This window comes from Anopheles nili, chromosome 2 (genome assembly GCF_943737925.1).
Source record: "Anopheles nili chromosome 2, idAnoNiliSN_F5_01, whole genome shotgun sequence".
Lineage (NCBI taxonomy): Eukaryota > Metazoa > Arthropoda > Insecta > Diptera > Culicidae > Anopheles > Anopheles nili.
This window is the reverse complement of record NC_071291.1, coordinates 10,142,805-10,159,962: the sequence shown is the minus strand read 5'-3', so window position 1 is coordinate 10,159,962 and position 17,158 is coordinate 10,142,805. Positions and strand designations below refer to the sequence as shown.

The following is a 17,158-nucleotide window of genomic DNA, read 5'->3' as shown; positions in this document are numbered from 1 at the left end:
CCTATCGGAACAAAACCAAAGGGAGCAATGAAACTTTACATCAGGTGTCCGGGAAACTAACAAGCATCACAAGATTTCAGATTCCAGCTGTGGTTTCGACACGCTACACAAAATGGCCAAAACTTTTGATCCGAAAGGTTCCCGGTGGTCGATTTGACCAGTTTGCTGAACGGCTCAAATTTAGAGCAGAACGTGTTTTTTTTATTCTTCGTGTAAAGTTAGTTCAAAGTTTTCACTCAACCATCAAATCACTTCATACGGAGTTTGGCTCGTATTCGATTTGGATCAGACTTCTTTTTTTTTTTGGCGAACCCTTGACACCTTAAAAACCTTGGAGATGCTAGCAACTAAATGGGAGAACGGGTGGAGTGCATACAAGCGAGGAAAACTTTTCCTACACTTTCAGAATCGTGTTGGTAAAACACATGAGAAGCAGGCAGAGGATTTGTGAGATTGGCTAGACTTACGATAAAACCACAACCACACAAGTGACAATGTGTTCGAGGGTGTTTCGCTTGAGATTCATGATTTGGGAAAAAGTTCAAAGGCATTGAAGTAAGATAAATATGTCATTTTCCTTTGAATGGATTTTATAAAGCTCAAACAGAAGATGGACTGTTTTTAAAGACGATTAGGCAAATTCGGTTTAAGTGGCTTACGTATCATATATCTAATAGTAATAAATAAATAAATATTATAGATCTTAGATTTTGTTTTCTTCAACTCATTATAAATCTTATTTTCTATCTAAATATGTTAAAGACGATGAAAACTTATCCAATCCACATTACTTGTACAGTCGCACAAGTTTACAGCACCTTTTCTAAATTCTCCCATTAAGAATGATTATTTTCAATTTTGATGATTGCGTTGGGATTCGTAGTAGCGTGCTATAGCTGCTGCCGCATAGCAGAAAATAGTGCCTCGCGTCGCCCAGAGAGCATTTCAATGAAATCATACTTTCTTTGCGGTCATTTCGGGTAGACAGTACTCACCGGTAACGTGTGCTGAATAAGCAGCTTTTTTGCGGTTTGAATATTTGCAACCATATAACCAACGATAGGAATTTTCTATCTTTTTTAGTTCAAACTATCTGAGTACTCTGAATATAACACGCGTTGGAGTGCATGAGTGCGAAAACAATGTGGTGTTAGACCTCAACTTTAAGAGACACTTAAACGTATTGGGGCATCAATATAATAACTAACATAGTCGTACAATGACTTTAGTCGCTATCATACTTGAACTAGAACTTTCGGAGACGTGGTACAAGAGACTTACAACTCAAAAATTTAAATAAGTTACCAAATTGTCACACAAACTAGTTTAGAAAGTTATTGTTATTAAAAACTACTGCTATCCCGACATATCCGACTTATCTAGCTTTCACTACGAGATATTGTCTATGTATCACACGTTTAAATCAATCCACTATATGCATAAACTTATCGTATCTATTTTGCATATCGATTCAGTCCTATCCACCGATCCTTCGTAGGAAATCTGAGACGCTGCTCAATCAGCATAGCTACAAAGCTCGTCCTAAGTCAACAAACTTCCTTCGCCGTTACACTGAAGCGTTGCAAGATTAATGCACTAAAATTTGTCTAATACCCTTACGTAAAACAAAGATTGTTGGACAATGTGATCGTTTCGGAAGAAAGATATTTTCAGAAGGAACGATTGACATAGTTATCACACAACTTATACCCCTTTCTGTTTGCAGAGGAATATGCTTAGTTTTGACTGCAGTTTTTCAAATCATGTGAGGGTTAATATTCTAGGAGTTCTAAATATGTCTTTAGAAATTTCCATACCAAATGACTCATTTAGAAATAAACGATATGACTTTGACTTAATAAGTAGAAAATATCTCCATTCGAAATGAACGACGAGGAATCATTTTCAGAACATAATTTAACCCAACAAAACAGCTTGTTTAAAAGGTTTAAAATCTATGTGCATAAAAAATACCTCATATCAACTCGGATCATTGAACAACATTTAAAAAAGTAAATAAATGCAAATGTTTCAAATACCAGGCGCCTCCATCACAGAAGCTAACACCAGGCGCCTCCATCACAGTCGCTAGCAACAGCTCCAAACTTGTTTTTTACTTGTACATCTTGTACACTTACTATCTCGATAGTGCCGTGCGTAGTGCTTACTTACGACAGTCTCCATAAACAAAGAAGAAAGTCGATAAACATTATCCTCCGACACGAGCAGCAGAAAAGCTAAGCGATAAATTTCATCCTGGCCAAATCCTTTAAAACCCAGCTCAATGTAGTCTGAGGCTTGGTTCTGGCTGGTTTCCAGCGTCAGAGCCAGGCGCGGTACGGTAAAGGGTGTTGCTGCAATCAATTTGGTTTTGTCGTACTCGTGGAATGTCGCAAAGGCAATGAAGTGTGCTGTTTATGGATTAACGGATTAAGGAGTGCTATTTTACCGGATTGGACGCAGCGAATGCTTTCTACGGCTGCATTCAAAGTGTGAACATGATTTGAAACCGGTGCGAAACAATTACGCTGTAGTTGCTTTAAATAGTTTGATGCGCGGATTATATGTCATTGCTGAAAAGAAAGTTCCTTTCAATGGAAATGTACTGTGGTGCATCACAGCTTTTCCCGCCATCAGCTAAGATGACTCTTTTCGAAAGCATATTCTGGTGCAGATTATCTCTGCCATCAAAAGATGAGATGTTAGGTTAGATTTTTCTGACACTACCGACATAAATTACACAAGTTGGTGTTCGATCTTTTAATCTTATTACCCTGCTCAAGTTACTAGCCATCGGGGTGCGAGAAAATGTTTCACTTCATGCAGTTTTTGAGTCTCCTTTTAAGCCAATACAACCGCCATCAGCCAATGTGAAGCTTATGTTATCCATTTATCGTGTCCTGGCATCGGTAGCCAATCGAACGCCTCACATGATAGACACCACTGGGAAGCCAATAGAAAGCCATCCAGATGACAATCCAAGGAAATCGTTGGCAGTGATTGATTGAGTATTGCTATCATTGCTGCCAGCAGACTATCTACCTTCGATCCGTAGGGACCGCTCACATGTGGGTTGGAGAAAATTGTCAACACAACTTTCCGTGAGATATAAATAAGCAACGATTTCGTCGAAGCGAGTGTGCCCTGTATGCGTATTAGCAAGTAACTTAATACTCGGTTACTTTGAGATGTATTGTTTGGAACAACTTTCCCGACATACCTGATTGATGATTTTGACTAATCTATTAGCATCAAAATAATGGGCGAAACTTACCTAAAAATAAATAGAACAAAAACAAAACATTACAAATATGCTAGCCATGGCTTTTCAAACCGTTTAAGCTCAAATTGAATTCCACAACATGATTATTCTCGACCATAAATAAGATACGTTTGTTTCGATTAACAAACCCCACTTTTAACAATTGAAAACAAAACCAGGATCAGTTACCAAATGCGTGTGCAGTGCATACCACATCTAGCTTTGGAGCGTTTGGAGCCATGTTTTCCTGCCACTCTCGCATAAGTTTTTACGATCGTTACGATGCCAGTCACGTTTTAATTGAACATTGATTTCTACAGCGCTCCGTTGGAAAGAGGAAATAATTGAAGTAAAACCACCATCGAACCGCAGCAGCACCGTACGCGATTACCTACCCGACCGGAGGAGGTTATAGTTAACGCGGGCTAGGACAGAAGGTACGATAAAGTGTTCACATTTTTCTCTACCAAACGGAAGCTGAAACGTGACCGGATTGATGGCGCATTGTGCGTTCGTTGTGGGAAAGAAACGAAGGACGATGGCTGCTAAATCGCTTTTGCTGCCACGTGTGCTGCTGCACCTGGGACGATGCAACCACAAATGTCATCTACGCTCCACGCCATGACGAGGCGAGAAATGACGTCTGATCCGGTGCACTCTTGCTTCCAGCAATTGAGGGCATCGCAATCCCATCCTGCTCATGCGTTGTAGAACCTTCTCATCAGGAGCCCACCGTGATGAGGCGTTGCCACGATGACCGTGGTTTTAATTTCCTGTCTGCGATAAATGCGAACGTGCAAATTATGAGCCCCACGCTAATTCGCCCGTGCATGGGTCATTCCATAAATATACCGTAAGTGCGGTTACGGGGCAAGACCACTCCCGAAAGTGACCGCTCTTGACGCTTCGTCACCGAAAAATACCCGGCAGAACCGACCCGCAAACAAACGCTTCTTCGCCGGCTGGGCCATCGTTTAGCGCCTGAATCAGAAGTAAACAAACGCGCAAGTACGCGTCCTCGCGCTTACCCCCGGATGTTGCTGACGACAGCTCGAAAGGTGCTAATAGCCAATCAATTAGTGGCTGTATTGATGAAGTTTTAGCTATAAACCCGCTGATAGCACCGCTGATGCTCAGTGTCATTTGCACGAGTGAAGCTGACGGCGCAGCCTCTAGAGGAACTATTTCCGCTCGGTTTGATTTTGTGCGGTACCGCGTGTGATTGATTTGTGAGGTTAGCTAACTACCGCCGTACCGAGGCTCTAAAGCGCTTAAAAGCGGTGGGTGAAAATGGCGAACAAAATGGTGGTACTAGTGACGGTGGCTTTGGTGGTGCAGTGTTTGTGGCCATGCACGACCTTGGCCGCTCCAGGCCGTCCTGGCCCAATCTATGTGGGTGGTGGCGTACGACCCGTCATTGCTCGACCAGGGTAAGCCTCTGTGTGTGTGTGTGTGTGTGTGTGTGTGAAGGTGATTGCGCGCGTGTGTTGTGGTTATCGGACCCTTTTTGTAGGGCAGGAAAATTTCCGCAGTACCGTCGAGCTCATTAAAAATTTTTCCATTGTTGAAAAAAAAAACCTTTTCTCTTTCTCTCTCGCTTTCTCTTCCATTTCCCCAGCATTTATCGTGCTCCAGTCATTTACCGACCGCCGGTGGTGGTGCAAAAAGTAATTCAACCAGTGATTGTGCCCCGTCCCATACCGATTTTGGCTGGCTGATGAAAGAAGGACCACACGAAACCCATTACACCAGCACACGGTTCGCGAGACGTTCGTGCATTTATTTGTATACACCGCAACGCCCTACAGGAATGAATGACATGCATTTAAAATGGAAGTTTTCCCCCAACGCGCTAATTGAGAGTATTAATGACTTTGTAAACTTATGCTACGTTTAATTATTAACCAACCCATTTTGCGCAGTAACGTGCGCTAGTGTAGCCGGGGTTGTTTAATTTAAATCCGAATATTTCCAGGCACCGGGGATCGATTTTTTGCGATAATAGTACTCCGGCGCTCAAAATGACGGGACTCGTACGGTGAGCCACAGACAGGTCTGGTTCGTTGCATTTCGGTGTGGGTGCGACTAGGATTGCAACAAAAGTGACTCTATTTTCATAAGCCCTCGCAAAACCGAACATCATTTCCGGTGCGCCTGTCGGTAGCTATGGTTTTGCAATCTTGTTTTGCACAATCGTTTGAATTGGTTGCTACACGGAGGGTGATAATGACGGCTTGACGGGTGGAGCAAAAAGGAAAGCGCCACCAATCTCACTACTACCATTCGCAAACCAAACGCACACGCTTAGAAGGCGCGAATGAGACCGGTTCATTTAGATGTCCCCAAAGCAGGCGCTTCTGTGCGATGTGTCCTTGCCCATATCCCTTCGGAAGCTTTTGGAAGCTCTCGGCCGTACAGCTATAAACGCGTTCGCACCACAAGCGGCTCGTAAACAATGAGGCTGCTGCAGCCGGCCCTGCAACTAATTTATTGCACTTTCACGTCCAGTGCACATGTTCGGTGCATTCGGAGACCAACCATGATGGTACCCAAGACAGGACGTTTTTAGATGTTTACTATCATTAGTTGCGCGTGGGAGTGGAAACAAGACGCGCGACACGGAAATGGAGCGATGGGAGGTTCCGCTTTGCAGTGATTGGAATTATTTTTAACTTACCCTAAACATTTACGCCCGCCAAGCCAGGGTTTAAGATTAATTAGACGTCATTCAAACAGCTCGTTGGCTAATAAATGATCGTCTAGGAAGAGAGGAAGCCGACACCGTCGGGGGTTGTTGCTATGAAAGATGGGAGTTTGTGTGAGTGTGTGTGTGTGTGTGTACAACGGTAGCTAGGGACGGCTCATTTACGACAGATCGCGCAGGTGTGCCGATGCTATAGCTGCGAAAATGAAGTTAAATCACACCATTCTCGCTCGTTTAACTTTATGAAACTACGACAGATGGTTCCTTGCCATGGTTTGGCGTGCCAGAACGGAGAAGCATTTATTTGGAGACGACTATTACCAAATTAAATTGACCTTATAGGGGGTGAACTTGAACGAAAGAAATTAAACAAACGTTCATTCATAAAACTTCACGAGAAAAAAGCGATTAATGTTCTGGTTTCATGTTGAAAATATATATTTTCAAACGGCTAATACGGCTAATGAAATTTGCTTTATTGATGATGTGCATATTTTCTCTAACTTTCGCCAATTTGCGACTGACAAATCCGTAAAGTTTCGGATACTGTGCCAGTTCCGCTCGTCGTCTAAGCGAATCAAGAGAGACGAATTTATCCTCGGCGATTAGTTCATCACAAACCGCCATCCAAGGAAGCTTTCGCCATGGACGACAAAAACAGGATATTTAATGGTGATCGGCAAGAGACGACGAAGAAAAACGCTTCCCTTCGTCATGTCATGCCCTAATTGACACCCATCGTGGTGCGCCTTGGCGTGGTGCGAAGTTGGCAAAGATGTCCAGACGCACATTATCGCACTCGCCGACTTTCGGGAGTTAGCGACCGAGGACACATAGGAAGCTCCGGGCCTTCTTTGGATATTCAAGCGCGTGGACGGTTTGTCTCTAACATACCTGCTGCCTGCCACCATACCGCAGCTGGAGAACTGATTGCTCGTTTTGGTGGGACAAAATTAATTAATTGAAAATGTTTGAATTTCATTAGTGGGACACCGTGACGATGGTGCGCAAATTTCCGGTCAAAGTTCGCACATTCCTGCTAGAGACCGTTTCAGCCGCAATAGCAGGCTAGCTGCTGTGCGGATGTTGTTTTTTTGTTGTTGCTTCTCCCTGCTCGCTGTTGACCGAATCTTGCTGAACCAGGGTGAAGACGCACACCACAGCAATCACCTCGAAGGGCGGCGGATAAAATCAACCGAAAAGAAGCACGTAATCTCATTAAATTTACATGAGCCTGATCAAAATCTAATTACGAGATCGAAACCGTACCGAACGGTGCGAACGGTCAAAAAACAGGATGCGAAACTCTCGCCCGACCCGGCCAATCGTAACCTTCTATCCGACCCCATTCTAATCGATTCCGACACGCAACCCGTGGATGGGTGGATTTAAAAATGATTTTTCAATCGTGGCCGAGCCTATTTGGGACGACTCTCATCGGTATGCGATTTTTGGTTCCTTTCGTTCGTTCGACAACGCCATCGTAGGTCAGTCCTCGATAGTTTGTAACTTTTTTTTTCTTGGTTGCTTTTGATGTGTTTTTTTTCCTTCTGCTCTTATTTTCGTCCTTTCGGTTACAGTTTGGTCGGGCAATCAAAAAAGGGGCACACAATATATTTTGCCTTTTTTTTGCTTGTTCTTCAAAAGAACGAACCGACACGCACAAAGCGGGAGGGATCGTCGGAATGGGAAAAAAAGACAAGAAAATGGATGGTTTAATCAACGGAAGTACGCCATTACTGATTCGGATGAGGGAACTGATTTCAATCCACAACACAGCCTGGTTCTGCTTCCTGACCGGTAGATACCGGCCAAACTCCCCATCGTCTACTCTCGAAAAAAAAAGCGGCCTCCAGCAATCAACCCCACCATCGGCCCTGTGGGCTTGATTTTTATCGATTTACTAATTTTAGTTGACATTCTGCGCGTTGCTTGAAGCACAACGCTGTGGGATAAAGGACGCAGCACGAACATGACGATGATGATGGATGGTAGCGTATTCGGGATGGATCAAACGGTTCCTGCTGGTGGATGTTTTCCAATGAGCACGAAACAGGATGGGACAGGGGTTTTTACGCTACTTTGTGGAATTGATAATGCCCGTTTGATATCTTGAATCCTTTCCAATCCCAGCAGGGACAGCAACTTTTCATTGAAAAGCATGTTTGTTTTGTTAATATTTGAGAAAAAGTGAACATTCAGGAAGGATTGATTTGATGCTATAGGATGATTGCACTTGAGGCACGATATAATTTGATCGAGTTTTACAAACATTTGATTGAAAAATCGATATTTGAATCAAAAGTCATATGTACGACTTGGTCTGCGATTCATCGCGAATAAGCCATGAAAATGCTATTAAAATGAAACTAAAGATTGAATTTATCGAACAACTTATTTACGCTCCACAAAAAGCGCAATCAAAAATCGCTTTCCCAGACGTAGAATCCATAAGTTTGTTTGCAGATGAGGGACTTGGCTCATGATTCATGACGAAAGTCGCATCGTATCGATCCAGCGCATACAACCATATTTCCAAACGAGCGCAACGGAAACTGCATCCATTTGCGAATATCGGTTTTTGTTGCTTGTGCTGAGTTTGCAAGCATTTTTCGATCGTTCGTCCGTGCTCCCCAAGCGAATGCATACATTTCCCCATTCGAGCGCGTCGTATCCGCGGGGATTTTTATTGTTTCTGTCGATGAGAGCGCGCTCCTGGTGCGTTGAACAGAAATTTGCTATCTTTCGGTATGAGCAGCAGTAGCAGTAGTATCCACTTGCTCGGTTATTAAACTTTCAACAATGATGCTTGCAGCATATAGCATACGTGGATAAGCGAAAAATAAAGAGAGAATGCGAACGATAAACAGAGAAAGCGTTAGGAATCAGCAAGATTTCCACGCCACCGGAAGCTAGGACGTCGTGCCGGTAGAGTTAAACGCTAGGACGATAGGGCATGGGTTGAGATTTTAAGAATTTAATCCGGATTTCAAGCGCTGATTCGCCGATGGTAATAATGCCTTTGTTGCTGCAGCTAAAATGATGAGCTGTCAGAGAAGCGGGTTTTAATACGCGAGATTCCAGCCGTCCGGAGCCCAATCCGACATGATCCTGCTACATGTTTCGTTGGAATAGAGCGATGTTACAGTTTATTTAAGATCTCAAGTAAGACATTTGAACAATTTCAAGACTACATGTTAATCGAAATAGATCGTTGATTTTAAGAAAAGGAAACACTTTCAATTGTTAAGAGAATTCAACAATTCCATCAAAATTATGAATATATTTATATCAGTTATTAGCATACGATAAAACCAATAATGACCTTTTTGATGGATAACTTGCTCTTTGTTGCGTGGAATGAAAACGTTCATGATAAAAAAGAAGCTTTTTCTTTCTGGAAGCATTTCCTTCTGTTTATTTCCTTCATCGCTAGCAGCAAGAGATGGATGAAGTTTTTCTACTGAAGAAGCAAGCAAATTACTACCTACTTACAAGATTTTTCACTTGATTCTCGCAGTAAGAAGACCGATAAAAGTAATGCACTCTAGCTTTTAATACTAAGTACAGCTTAACTCACGGGGATGAGCTTGTGAAAAGTTTCACGTGTAGCAACAGGATGTATTCGTATTCTAGTAAGCAAAAAGCTGCCTCCATCAGCTTCGTTAAATTTATTAAACGCTCAGCAAAATAGATACAACAAAAGAGCCAACAGAGTTCCGGTGGCAACAGTGTTGCCTGTATTGATGACGGGCGGATATATGATGCCGTGCCTTCAGCGCTAACTTCACCACTGCTAACCACTGACATTGACGGGAGTAATTGTATCAACTTGATCTTCAATCGCACCAGCTACACGTGTCTGCGGGATCTTAAAGGCGCACCAGTTCGTATCATCTTACCATCGACGCGTAACGCTAGTTCATATAGTTTGACGAACGTTTTTGCATTGACACGGTTCTTCGCTTACCAGCTACCATTACCGATTTTAGAGCGGTTTGGGGATGAATTGAGCCTAACTTGGTAGCTATAAATACGATTCTCATCACACAGCCTCCGTCAGTCAGTTCCAAGCTAGAAAACGAAGTGTTCATTCAATTGCAACGTGAAAACACCATTTATCCCACTGAGAGAATGATGCTGTTCCGTATGGTGAGTGATTTGGGTGTTTTTATTTCATCTAACCAGCAACTAGAAGCTGCACAAAGCTGAACAAAAATTAAATCACCGTTTCTCCTGCGCTAGATGCTAATCCTTTGCGCGTTGGTCGCCGGTATCGTCGCTGTACCGGGAACGCTTCTGCGGAATACGGTCGTCAAACGGCCGATCTTTGTCAGACCGGCCCCGGTTCTCGTTCACCGACCGCTCGTGGCTAGAAGACTTGGCTCCCACGGAGGATGGTGGTAACATGGAATCAATCCCACTTCCAATCCTTCATCCACGTCTGTTTTTGGGGAAAATTAATTCACTGAGGACCGCCTGAAGGATGGCGAGCAAGCGCAAGCGAGCAAACCCAATTTCCAATCACACCTGACCGAACCCGGATACAGCTCCGAAGAGAGAGAACGTTAAATTTCATGCAAATGCTTAGCAATAAATCGAATACGCCCAAGCAGCTGCCGCCACCATCGTCAATTTGTTACGATTACCGGGGTTTACGAGGTCCGGGTTGTTTCCTTTGCCGTCGCTGCACTTGCCTTGTTTTTCCGCCACGATGCGTACTGTCTCGCGCAGCCACCTCCGAAATCGGTCGTAATCCATCCCGTGAAGAGAGTGCAAAAGGTTTCCGTACCGAGGATTCCTTCCATCTGTTCATCTGTTGCCCGGTGCACCCCGGGAACCGATGTTGTGCCCGAAATTAAGAGCGGTTTGGGAAAATCTTCCTTTTCCCATTTCCCACGCAATTCACCCTCTGCCTGAGGCCAACGCCGAAAGGACACCCTGGAGCTCCTTCGGAAAAGTCGCAAGGTTTAACGCACGATGATGGGGGCGGCGTCCGTAAAATTCAGTCATTATCGTAAAACTATACACGTCCCACAATCGAGCACCCTTCCGAATGAGCAGTGGGAGCAATGGTGAAATGGCATGGAATAACCAATTTCCCTTCATCGCTTCTCAGCAGGGCCGGCAAGCCAGCAAGTGTGGGTGGCTCCGGTACGGCAGGGATTAGCATCGAGGGTACCGAGCCGGGATTTATCCGATCCGGAACTTGCTTACCAGTAAATGACCGGTTGGCAGGTTGTTTGGCGTCCCGGGCGGACGATTAGCGCCAATTGAATTACCTGTCCCCAAAGGACGGTCACCTTCCCACCGACGGCGTAAATGTGGGTGTGAGGTAAGAAGCACACCACACGAGCTGCAAACGGACAGATTGGTTTTTGCACGTGAACGAACAAAGTTCGCCCCCGGGCGATGGTGGGAACGAAATTGGACAGGACACGCGCACCGGGACGAGATTTCTGACTTCGGTGTCGATTTCCGAGTGGAATGAACCCGCCCCGCACGATGGAACGGCCCAGTAGGAAATGGAATTATACGCCGGGGTTCCTCTTCATTCGAGGCTCGTGTAGCGATAGACACACGGGGAGCATATTTATGAGCACTTCTCGTTGCGGATTACGTTCCAATTAAACTAACAACTCCGCCACGAATGAACTGAGCGAACGTTTATTTGCTGTCCGGGCTCGTTTAGGGAACCGGATCCGGCTCTGGGATGTTACGATTCAGCAGAGCGGATATAAACCAAAAAAAAAAAAAAAGAGAGAGAGTTAAACCCCAAACTGCATTGAAGCCACTCTCAGGGTAGATTAGCCAGCGATTTCATCACCTAGCCGTCGCGTGTCAACGTTACACGCCATATGTGTTGTGCAAAGCACGTCACGTTGTGGGTGGCCAATCGACGGAGACGTGTGTTTGCCCAAAAAGCACCCTGAGACGAGCTCGGGAGGGATTGGTGTTGGGAACAGTGAGGAAAACCACCCATTGCCACCCTTTCGATTCCATCGAGTGGTCGGGAGATTGTGTCGTGTGAAGTGGCTCGGCTCAACCATTTCCTTCTCCCTTTATAGTGCACTCGGATAGCCTGCGTGCCCAATCAATCTAAACGGGCCCGTGACATTGTCCTTAATTAGTGGAAAGTGTCGTCCACCGGAGATCGAAGCAGCTCGAATGGCGTCCATCGGCTGGATTTATTCATCAACTCACAGCGCCTGATGCAACTGGACGGTCCGAGCTGATCCTAGGGAAACACAGCAAAGCAGTAATTAGTTTATCACTCGGCTCCGGAGGTTTGCGAACTGGCGAATGTTCCGGCACTTCACGTGAATGGCGTGTTTATTTTTCACGACTGAGCAGATTTCAGCCGTACGCCGGGAGTATTATTTATCCGAGCGAATCAGCAAACTGTTGATTTATTGGTTTGAATAATGGTGCATTGGAAATGTGCCTAAAATGTTGTGCTCTGGGTGCGGCAAATAGTATTCTGTAAGGAGTGCACGCTTCTGTGCGACATTCGAGAACACACAACCACATGCAAACTGTTTGACGTGAATTTAAGCAAAGACGATGCTCTCACGCGTAGTCGCTTTCACGAGCCGCATCAATTGGCCGATCAGAGAGAAAATTCCGACTGCTCGGCCGGACGGATGGATGGAGTTTAATTAACAATTTGCAACCAATTGATGGATGCTAGCCATGGAGCGGCCTCTGTTCGCTGGAGCTGATTACACTTGTCCTCGAGTAGGGCAATGATGCTCCCAAACCAATTGAAGCGAGTGTCGTTCGGTCGGACGCCTCGATCTTGCCGAACGTCCGCTTAAAATGAGCCATTGAGAAATCGGGAGTTAATTTTATGAGCTCCCCAGCTGCCCCGGTTTCAATGGTTCTCGTTTTTTTTTTTGCAGACCGAACCATTCGTCAACCGTGTATCAGCAACCCGCGTGCTTTACGTGTTTTCCCGTGCGCTCGTTGCTAAATCAAAGCAAATAATAACGCGAGTTGTGTGGGTAATGGCGTTGCCATGGATACGACATTACGCAACAGAGAAAGGTCGAAACGAGACATCGTTAAAAGGAATTTGGAAACGCGCAACAGTAACCCTAAGGAGCTTGGGTTTTCGGCGACAGCGGGCCATCTTTAAGCCAACCGATGGCAAGAAAATTCGATGCCCTTGATGGGTGGAAAACAAAGATGCTCAGATGCTCCCCCTTCGATTACGACGATGACGAAGACGAAAGCGACCCAGCGCCAGCGACGTCTGCAGCGCGCGTGTAACTCCCAAAGGAAAAACTCGGCACGTCGCATTATCCTAGCTACTTGAGCAGAAAATTGCTCGTCATATTTGTGCTATTAGCGCAGCCGGCAAATTGATTGTCAAGCCGACGCACTTGCAAAGACATATCGTGCCCGCGTGGTGAGTCTGTTGCCGGAATGGTCCCACACCTAGCACCGAGATGGGTCGCCTTTCGGGTCGTGACACGGATGTCAACGTTTTCGAACCGTTCGAACTAGACGACCCAGGATGCTCCACGTTAACGTGACAGTGAAATTACGTCGCAGGATCTGGCATTACGGCGTCTAATGAATATATTGATGGATTGTTTCAATTTCACAGTGTTTTGCAGGCGCCTGGACTGAACGTTTCGTGACACCCGTTTCGAGTAATGGCGGTTTTATTCGATTAACTTCGCGCTCTGGTAAACCGTTTCCTTGTTTGTCTTTTCACAAGGGAATCCCGGTCGAACGGAGAAATGCACTACTCGTTTAGGACTCGTTTTCGTCCCACAAGACAGGAGCTGAATGAAGAAGATACATGACTTTTTTGAGGAGCCAAAAAAAAGGCCCGCTTGATCAAGCAACCAACGGAACATCCTTATAAGAATGCTTCTGAAGCGCTTCTTTCTTAATACGAATTTATTTCAACGATCAACATTTTGCTCCTCTGCTGCGGCACTTTCCGAGCCAGGGAGCGCGCAATAAAGTATGCTCGGTGTACTAGGGAAGGACGGTGCGAAAAGGTGGCAACAATAAATTGCATACTTCTCCGCTAACAGCGTGCAACATGTGCAACGAAACAGAGGCTCCTCACCGAATATCACCGAGAATCGCTCGGATCTTGCCAGAGGAACGACTGACTATATATTTGGCCATTTTTCTTAGTTTACGAGATGCCACGTGACTTACATGAGGTGGAGAGACTCAGCCCTTTACCGTTACGAAATGAAAAAGGTAACGATATTAAAGAAGTACGTACTGAATAAATAGCGAGCATATGGGGCTTGCTGTAAGCGATAGTATGCATATAAAAAAAGGGAGTTTAAACAAAATTTATCTCCAGCACCGAAGATTGTACTACTTTAATGAAATTACAATTTTATCTGATCAAAGTAATCTACTTGAGTTTACTACACGTTTAGTCATAGTCAAAATCAACACAAATATTTGCATAGCAGAAAGCGAATCAACAGCACATCTTTAACATCCTTACCAGCAAGGATGCGATTCGTGGCAAACAACACAACGACAAAACAAAAACACTTCCTACAGAGCACGTTATCAGACGCGCCCTTCATCTGCAGTGCGATTTGATTTTTTACTGAACAAAACTGCACATGGTACACTTTCTTGAGTCCGCCGCGTTCGAAGAATACCGCCCCAGCAAGCATTCATTTTGTTCATATATATTTTTTTTCATCCCAGATTCTTCTATCTTCCCATATGCAAACGCAACTGGCAAGCGCTCTCGCTTCGACGTTGGAACCTGCGAGCGCTTGGCGTAGTTTGTGCGGAAGGAAAATTAAATTGGAAGAGTTTTATAAATTGAGTTTTGTTGCCAGCTTCACTGTAGGCGAGTTTTACGGTATCTGCCCCCGCCGATGGTTGGTTAGTTCCCGGACACGTCGTGAACGTGGGTACGCTTTCCATTTAACAGCGCCCGTGCTCCCGACATGTCACATCGCCGGCCTCAGGACACTCGAGTGGGGCAATTCGTGGCAAGGACGCGCTCGGAAAAGTGATGTTGGAAGCTGGCCTTATGGAAATAAAACTTCTCTCGATGCATGAGTGCGCGCCACCGGAATGGTACACTGACTTCTTACCGGTAACAGGTACAATTGGCATTCGTTATCGTGTATTCCTCGCTTATCTGACGCTTGTATAACGTGTATTTCTCAAAATTGGTACGTAACGTCGAAAGCGGACTAAGTTGTAGCGTGTAAGTTTTTGTTTAATTGGAATTAAATTGATTGAAACCGCCCACTTGAAGGCAAACATTAGGGCACGTGCTACTTGTCGACACATAAAACTACTCCCACCATCATCTCCATGCCGGCATGAAACTTTACCAAACTTCTTCCCTCAGATTGGACGCAAACTTGTACCATCCTCGGGAGATGGATGTCATGAATCTTATAACGATGAAATAACATACCCGTTACTGGAAGGAATGACCCAGACAGTCCCAGACAAGAGGGTGGATTTAAGATTTACGATACGAGCAAACTACAACCGATTTTGGAGCTTGAGGATAGGTATTAATTTACTGTTGCGTATCTGCCGGATCGATCCGGAATGGTCTGGCAAATGGTGCCGATAAACGGATTGATAGCTCTATTAATTTTGCTGTGCATTCCCTGCCGGTCCCCAGGTCGACCTAAAACGCTCAAAGGTCCCACTATCGAAGGGACGGATCTTGGGTTCGGAGTAAAGACGCTACTCACTTGCAGTAGTACAGCCGACCGTCTTTGGCCGTGTGCGCTGTCCAGCCTTCTTTGAGCTGCTCCTGGAGCGTCTCTAGATAGCGGCTCGCGTCCTGGATCGGCGGCGTCGACGAGGCACTGGAAGAGGAGGTCAGCGATGAAGGTTGCTGAGCTGCGAGGAGGTTCGGTGCGTGCTGCTGAAATGATGGTGGCTGCTGTTGCTGCTGCTGTGGTGGCTGTTGGTGTTCGGTGCTGAGCAGTGGCCCAGGTTGCACGAGCATTCTGCTGCGGTCGACGTCCCGGCAACGACGATCACGCGCCGTTATCGGATCGGGGACTAGCACGAAGGAATATCTGAAATGAAGGGAGTTTCGGGAAAGTGATTAGTTCGCTGAGCGGTAGAATGAGCAAGAGTATCGAGCTTGTTCATAAGCATCGATAATGATCGACCAGTTAGCAACACAATCGTGGAGAAAAAGCAAACATATGTTATATGTTGTCCTTGAGACATGATATTTAAACATAAGTTTGCTGGTTTCTATTTGTGTTGATAACAGAAGTTTGATTGTCTCAAAAAAAAAATAGATATAGACTCGATCTTTCACAAGTCGCTAATTCGAATATTTTCATCTAATGTGTCTTAATTTAAGCATCGGCTAGTTTGGGGTCGTACCAATAAAATTAAATTCTAAGACATAAAACCACTTATTGTTTAGGCAAATAACATGCTTCCTGCAGCATGGGAACGGAATATGAACATCTCTTGCCGACCAGAAAAAGCAATGCACCAGCAGGTTGCATATCTGTCTGCTGGACACATATTGCTATCGTCAATTTTACATTCCAATAATGTTCGTCGGGTGGCATTCATTCAGCACCATAATAGATCAGCATGCTCGACCGACGACATCGATTCCGGCAACCGGTGGGTAAATTGCAAATGTTACTCCACTAGAAAGATGATGCCATGTTCACGCACCGGTAGACATCATTTGGTGCAAACGCGGATTGGAAACTAATCACGCTTCACCCGGCAGCGCGCCGGCGCGTCAGACTGCATGGCGCCATTGTTCTAATGGCGCTTATCACCCGACCATACGGCATACGGCATTTCTCCACCCACCCTTTGTGGGCTCGGGGCACAATACCGTCGAAGAGAATTAAGCTTCCGCAACCCAATCAGGGCTCTACGCGAGGGTCGCATTGGTTTGGTTGAGGGTAGTTGTCCCGCAAGGACAATGCGAAGATTGAGAGTGGCACAGCATTTGAATGGCATGCGGGTTTGCCGACGGGTGGGTGGAGATGTCTTTTCTTACAATGTGGACGTCTTGTTCAATCGCAGCTGTTTCCTTCGGCGTGCTAGCCGTATTGCTGTCGTGTTCCTAGCAGTTCCGGCTGGATTGCGAGATATTTATGAAAATCGTGATTGCGACGTCTTCGTGTACCCGTTGGGAATGGTAGTCTCTCTGGAGACGATTGCACTTAGTGCAAAGATAC

At 45.3% G+C, this 17,158-nt stretch overlaps 1 protein-coding gene and 1 long non-coding RNA gene across 2 annotated transcripts in view; one reads left to right on the top strand and one right to left on the bottom strand.

Annotated features, from left to right (window-relative positions):
- LOC128730669 (uncharacterized) overlaps positions 1-15,942 on the bottom strand; it is a 53,821-nt gene extending 37,879 nt beyond the window's left edge. The window contains exon 1 of the mRNA XM_053823744.1: positions 15,683-15,942. Coding sequence (XP_053679719.1) covers positions 15,683-15,942 — 260 coding nt within the window. The remainder of the gene's footprint in view (positions 1-15,682) is intronic.
- LOC128730670 (uncharacterized) lies at positions 10,034-10,595 on the top strand. Its single transcript, XR_008411683.1, has 2 exons — positions 10,034-10,118; positions 10,212-10,595. It is a non-coding gene; the product is annotated as an uncharacterized LOC128730670 (long non-coding RNA).
- Positions 15,943-17,158: the final 1,216 nt, after the last annotated feature.